Raw genomic sequence first — 6,554 nt, forward strand, 5'->3', positions numbered from 1 at the left:
TGGGTGCTCCAGGTTGCTCCTGGCAGAAGGGGAGGGGGTCACCCAAGGTGTAAAGCAGAAGCAGGGGGTGCTCGGGGGCTGGGGTGGGCCTGCAGGCACCAGCAGAAGCAGGTTTTGTCTTTTGTTTCTCCAGGATCAGATGCCCAAGGTGGCTTTGGGTGAGCTGCTGCCGTGCCATGGGCTTTACTGCCATCTTGTAGCCAGGCGAGATACTACAGGAGAGGGCTGGGGCTCCCCAGGACAACCCCCCTGCATGCCCAGAGCCCCTACTGAAATGTGACCAACGTTTCTGTGGACCGGCCGTGCTTGGATGGTGACTGCATCAGGGCTTGTGCGGCTGGGGAGGTTGTTTGGTCCCCCCTTGCTGCTCTGGCAGGGAGGCTGTGCGGCTGGTTTGGGTGCTGCTCTGGGAGGGAATGGCCCCCCCACTCCGCACGGAGCCCCGCACGGAGGGGCTGAGGGCTTGGCTGCCTCTTCGCCCCCCATGATGAGCTCAGTGGGCAGGGCAGGAGGCAGAAACCCACCGACCAGGGGAGCTGGGAGCTTGCTGCTTTGTCAGGGTTTCCTCCTGGGGGTGGGTCATGCCCCAGTTTACAAAGGTTTTGGGGTTTTTTTTTGAGCTCGGGGACTCCTAGGAGGAATCACCGGAGCCTCGGGCTCTGGTGATGGCCGGGTGTACCCCTACCCTTGTCCGTGGGCACGCCGGGGCTGCGCAGCCCACGGAGGCTGCTCTTGCTGCTGTCAGGTGATAGCTACGAGTGGATTAATAATGACTTAATTAATAATAATTTAAATGACCTGAGCAGGACCTTGCATGGTGCTTCACTGTGATGGTCACTCGGCATCCGCTTGGGCACCTGTGAGGGGCTGCGTGTTCCGTACCGAGCAGCAGACGCAGGGGCCCTGCCTTGGTGCACCCAGAGACCCACCTGCAGCCTGGTCCTGGGTGCAGCAGCCGTAAGCTGACCCGAGCTGGATGCCATCGAGGCTGTTCTGCCTAATCACTGCTGGGCAGTGAAGTTTGGCTTTGTGTTTCTCTCTGGATACATCACTGGGGTGCGTAATAACTGTCAAAGAAGCACATAAAGGACCAGTATTTAAGAGGCTCAGCTCTGGGTTTTATTGAAGCTGTGTGGGTGCTGTATTTCCCCCTTTAAAATGTCATTTATGTTTGTGACTGCGCCAGGGAGTGTTTCTAAAAAGAGCAGGCTGTACGTGGTATTGTACATCTCCCTTGCTAACGGTGCATTAAGGTGAGCTCTAACGTGTGGCTTTGCATTATTATTTAAAACAGTGAAGGCCCCGGGAGGGGTCTGAGGGGGTTTTGTGCAAAGTCTAAGCCCCATAAGCTTGGGTTAATCAGCCACTAAATTAGTGCTTGATCCTGTGGCTTCCACCCAGCTGTCTTTCCTGAGATGCTCCGATAAACTGGACTCACAGTATCACACAAAATTTGACCAAGGGTATAAAAACACAAACACACTCCACGCTGTGGGAGTTTGGTCCCAGCTTCATCATTCTCGTGCTGTGGGGGAAGTGGGTTTGAGTTTTCCCAGCCAGGACCAACCTCGTTCCTTGTGAGCTGGTGGATTTGGCCACATCCTCATGGGCTCTTGGCTTTGAGGAGACCTTTTGGGTGGGCTGAACTTCAGCTTGCCTTTAGGGAGTGTAGAGAGCCTGGGTGACTTGGTAGAGTGCGTGTTCGGTGATGTCCTTGAAGTACTGGCAGCACAGCCACTCCTCGAGGCTGGGGCTCCCCACTGCCCCAGCCCAATTCTCTGCAAACTTCAGGAGCAGCAGAGTCCTCTTCACCTCCACCCAGCTCCGAAGCAGGGTGAGGGTCTTCTTGCTCCTGGCGAAGAGCTCCTGGCGAGGCCCCCAGAGCAGGACCTGCAGGATGCTCCTTGCCTGCTCGATGGAGACCCTCTTGCAGGGATCTCTGTGGAGAAGCAGCATGGCCAGACGCTTGAGTCCCGTGGAATAGATGGACAGGGAGGGGATTTCAGGAAGTCTGTTGCTTCTGAACCCCAAGATGTTCTCTAGAGAGATGTCCACATGCAAGATCTGATAGATCAGCATGCCCACATTCAGCTCATCTGCCACCGGGGAGGGTGGTGCAGCAAGCCCCTTGGTCCAGTCCTGCTCTTGGCTGGTAGAACAAGGTCTTTGTTTGTCTTTAACCTTGAAGAAGCTGCTGATGAGCAGCCTTGGAAGGGACAGCCCCAGAGATGGCTCCTTGCCTTGCTGGCTCCGGGGAGGACAAGGGCACTGCACCAGCAGCAGGTTCTCCGGGCGGAGGTCCCCCTGCCCCACATTCTGTACCCGGAGATGCTCCAGCCCCGTGCACACCTGCAGGAGGAGGAGGCAAGCCAGGCGTTCGTAGTGCCCAGGGCTGGCCCTGTGCAAACCGTGGGATCCCTTCACAAAGCCCGCCAGGGTCTGGTAGGGAACCTCGGGAGAAATGAGGACCTGCGGGATGGGTTGGTGGGCAGGACAGGCTGGCTCCTCTCCGGAAGGGGAACGTCTCTGCTCCCCGGGGCTTCCTGAGAGCGCCAGCTCCCAAGGGAGGTGGTTGTTGAAGCGGCCGATCAGGCTCTGGATGCTGCAGTGTGCCCCGAGGGAGCTCTGCACCCCCAAACTGGTGCAGCACAGCTTGGGGACCTGCAAGGAGAGACAGGGCATGGCCAGCTGCATGAGGACGGAGTCACCATGTGCCTCATCCTGGGCTGGGCCACTGCCTCAGCTCAGGGCCACCAGCTGCTGGTTTGACCCACGCACCCTCTGAACCCACTGGCACCCACCAGAATGGCTTTGAGCAAGAAATGGGAAAAAGGGGGGTGGGGGTGTAACCCCCAGGGGAGCTGCAAAGCTGCTTTGCTGGGTCTCATCCTGCACTGCCTGAGGGGCCAGCTCTGCTCCAGCCTCTGCTTTGTGTCTGCTGGCCCCTCGAGAGCGCTTGCCAGGGCATCTCCCCCAGCGGTGCCGTTCTCGATGTGTCCTTCGGACCCGTGGGAGCTGTCGCCCTCGCCTCCCCGGCCTGCACCAGCAGCACCGTCTCATTTAGCAAATGCAGAAGTAGATGCAAAAAGGGGAAGCGTCTGCGTGATGGGCGTCAGGGGAAAAGCCCAAGCTCCCAGTTCATGCTTGCCTGCAGCACTGCAGCCCCCTGTGCTGCAGGAGCCCTCAGGTTGCTCTGCGCCACCCGAGGCATTTTCCCCGATTCCCTGCTTACCTTGGCAGCAAACACCAGCGGGGTTTGCTCAAAGGTGAAGCCCACGCGGAAATACCAGGCGTCCCCACTTTGGCAGCATGGCTCCCGGTCCAGGATGCTGAGCGCTGCCCAGCTCTTCCCAGCCAGTTCTGCCTCCAGCAGCTGCTGCCGCCCCTCCGGCCCCACCAGCTCCTCCTGCATGCGAGCCGAGAGCCGGGCCAGCGTGGCCTCCTGGCACGCCAACATCACCCCGCACACCCCAGCCGGGCTCTCCAGGAGCTGCCCCAGCTCCCCATCTGCCGTCCTGAACGTCAGCTCCGTCCTGCCGGCTGACGGGGGTTTCTGCGGGCTGCTCCGGGCCGCCGGGTCCTCCAGGCTTTGGGACTTGGTCAGAGGCTTCTTGGGTCCCCAGGAGGGTCTGTCCCGTGGGGGGATCGAGCTGGGAGCCCCCTCCTCCTGCCGCAGATGGGGTGGTGGGATGCTGCCAGCCCATCGTGTGGGGTCACCCCGACAGCGCTGCGATGGCCCCTGCTCCGGGAGGGACTCTGCTCGCTGGAGCTGCTTTTTTGGCAATGGGGGAGGCAGGTGGTCCCGGTCGGGCTGAGAGGGGGGTCTCCCAGCTCCTTCCCCTCTGCTAGCCTTGCGGGGGACGAGGTGGGCCCGCAGCTCTCCTGGGGAGGGAGGAACAGACACAGCAGGGCTGAGACTTTCCTAAGGGTGTGGGGAAGAAAGTGGGAGATGGGGCAGGATGGGAGTACAAGCACGTTGTTATTTATTTGCCCCACTGCATATTTCCAGCCCCAAAGCAATGCCCAATGCCAGCTGGAGGGGGATAGGTACTGCAGGAGGGGGACAGGGACAGCAGTGGGGTTTGTCCCGCTGTCCGAGCTGGCACCTCGGCAGGGAGGAGGGCAGGGTGTCAGGGTGTCACTCACCCACGTTACTGTAGATGAGGTCTGAGCTGGGGGGTCGAGGCGGGCAGCCCCTCGGGGTGTCCGGCATGGGGGCAGACGGTCCGTGGGCACCCAGGTCCAGGCTGCTGCAGCGGGCACGCATGCTGCCCCGTGCCTGCATGACGGCCCTGCACGGAGCTGGGAGTCAGCGCTCGCCCCCCCGGGGGCTTCCGGCTCCTTGTGGGGCCGGATCAGGGGAAGAACAAGGAGAAAGGGGAAGCAGAGGCCTGGGGAGCCCTGGCTGTGTGGTTTTGGGGCAAAAGACAGAGTTTGGCCGCCCAGTGATTCCAGTTCCTGCATTGGGGGTGTTCCCACTCCTGAGGGGTGGGGGCTGCCTCAGGGGCTTCACATACACATGGGTCCACGACTGCCCCGCGGTCCCTGTTGGGTGGCCACGAGGACACGACGGTGGGAGGAGTGTGGGATGAGCGCAGGAAAAGCCTTCGACATCCCCAGCCCAGGGCTGGGGGACAGGCCGGGGGGTCTGTGCATGGGGAGGGAAAAGCAGAGAGCCTGTAAGGAGGAGAGCGGCGGGAAGGAGCCGTCCCCAGCCCTGGCTGGGGTTTCACTTCCCCGTCCTGGCCAAGCTCGGTGCAAACCTGCAGCTCTGCCCCTGCTGCCCCAAGCGGTACTGAAACCAGGGTGGCTTTCTCTAAAAATGCCCGTTTCTCTGGGGACATCACTCACTGCGCAACTCCAGGCTTTGCCCCTCTTTGGCCCAGCTCAGCCCCCGTTCCCCCCAGGGAGCCAAGAATTATTGCTCTGCCTCTGGCTGCGGCGCAAAGCGTCGGGCTGAAGCAGCCTTGCCAGGGTGCTGCCGGGAAGCTCCTGTCTGGGCCCCGTTTGCAGAGCAGTTTGTTACCTCTGAGTTTTCCCTGGCAGCGGTGGGGGTCTGGGGGGCTCCGACTCCATCTCCTGGCTCGGCAGCGGCGCCCGCTCCCTGTCCTGGGCTCCTCCGGCCATGGCACTACCAGGAACCGCCTTGCACAAGTTGCTGCAACCCCGCTCGCAGAAGGATGTTCTTTCAAACCCTGCTTGTCGCAAGTCTAAAGGAAGCCGGAGGCTTGGCCGCGCTCCCCGGCAGCCCCCAGTGCGGCTCTGGGGCCACACGCTGCCTGTGGAGGCTCCTGCAACTAATTGCAAGTAATTGCAATGCCTTCGGTACAACCTGTTGCAATGGGTTCGCTTCCTCCGAGCTGCTTGTGAAGGCTTCACACTCCTCCTCCCGGGCTGCTTTCTGGATGGCGGCTGTATTGAAGGGAGGATTTCCATGGTAGCCCACCCCAAATTACCTCATTAATTTCCTGCTCTCCAGGTAATGTTACTCTAGATGGCTTGGTGGTGAGGTGGAATTTTTTTTTTTTTTTTCTTCAGTATGTTTTCTGGGATTTCCTGCTGCCACTGTGCAAGAGGAGCCCAGTCACTTGAAGACACTTTTTTTTTTTTCACTTCCAGAGCTTTACAAGCGCTGAGAGAGCATGAAGTGACATGACTCAGCTGATAAAAATAAGTCCCATCAGTGTCTGTCCCCTGTAGGATGAAGTTGCTCTTTTAGCCCTCTAAAAACTCAAAAATATTTTAATATCTCCTCCCTTCTATTAGGTCCTTGAAATAATTAGCAACTAACCAACAGCATTCGTTAGCAATTGGCCTGGTTGGGTGGGTGAGTCCCTCTGCTGAGAGCTGCGGGAAGCCAGCGCCAGGGATTTCTCCCGGGAGCACCAAGGCTGGGGACAAACAAGCTTCGGGGGATGTGGATTTGAATGAAGAAAGTGGAAACACCCACCCTACATTCACCGTTTGATGTGGACCGCGCATCCCCCGCAGCAACCTGGGCACCCTTGAGACCAGCTGCCTCTCCAGGGCTGGGGGGGCCAGTCTGGGTCTCGGCGGGTGCCTTGTGACCCTGAAGCCACCCCCCTGCAAGGAGCCCGCTCTCCTCCACGGTTTCCTCATCGTGTATTTTACAATCCCTATTTCCAAACCCGCACCCAGCAAACCGGTAGGTTTGTGTCTGTTGACCCGCAGGCGCTCACCGAGGGCCGTTTCTGCGGTGCCGAGGCCGTATGCTAGAGCTGATAAAAATATGTGTTGGGGCTGAGTCATGAATGAATCCGGCACTCGCTCGGCGAGGATGTGCAAGACTCGGGGAGATGACAACCTGCGCTGGTTCCCGCACGGTCCTTCCCACGCTGTTGCCAGCTTTGCTGCTGGATCTGCTCATCCCTGCGCCCCGGCCGCGGCGGCCCATCCCTGCCCGGCAGTGAGCCTTGGCTTTGGGTTGCTCCCTCAACACGTCATCTCGGGCTGTAACGCTGTAAAAATAAATATAAATGGAGCATTTAAGATTCAGCAGGATCCTGGGCTTATTGATGGTGCTTAGCAACTGG

The 6,554-nt window shown here is 59.6% G+C and overlaps 1 protein-coding gene across 1 annotated transcript; it reads right to left on the reverse strand.

Moving 5' to 3' along the window:
• Positions 1–933: 933 nt before the first annotated feature.
• On the reverse strand, positions 934–4,347 carry PEAK3 (PEAK family member 3). The gene is made up of 3 exons (XM_026865152.1): positions 4,147–4,347; positions 3,233–3,882; positions 934–2,661 (listed from the first exon to the last, which is right to left on the reverse strand). The coding sequence occupies exons 1-3, from the start codon at positions 4,283–4,285 to the stop codon at positions 1,660–1,662; spliced, it is 1,791 nt and encodes a 596-aa protein (XP_026720953.1). The 5' UTR covers positions 4,286–4,347; the 3' UTR covers positions 934–1,659.
• Positions 4,348–6,554: the final 2,207 nt, after the last annotated feature.

Source organism: Athene cunicularia (assembly GCF_003259725.1).
Source record: "Athene cunicularia isolate RWA chromosome 28 unlocalized genomic scaffold, athCun1 chr28_part2, whole genome shotgun sequence".
Classification (NCBI taxonomy): domain Eukaryota; kingdom Metazoa; phylum Chordata; class Aves; order Strigiformes; family Strigidae; genus Athene; species Athene cunicularia.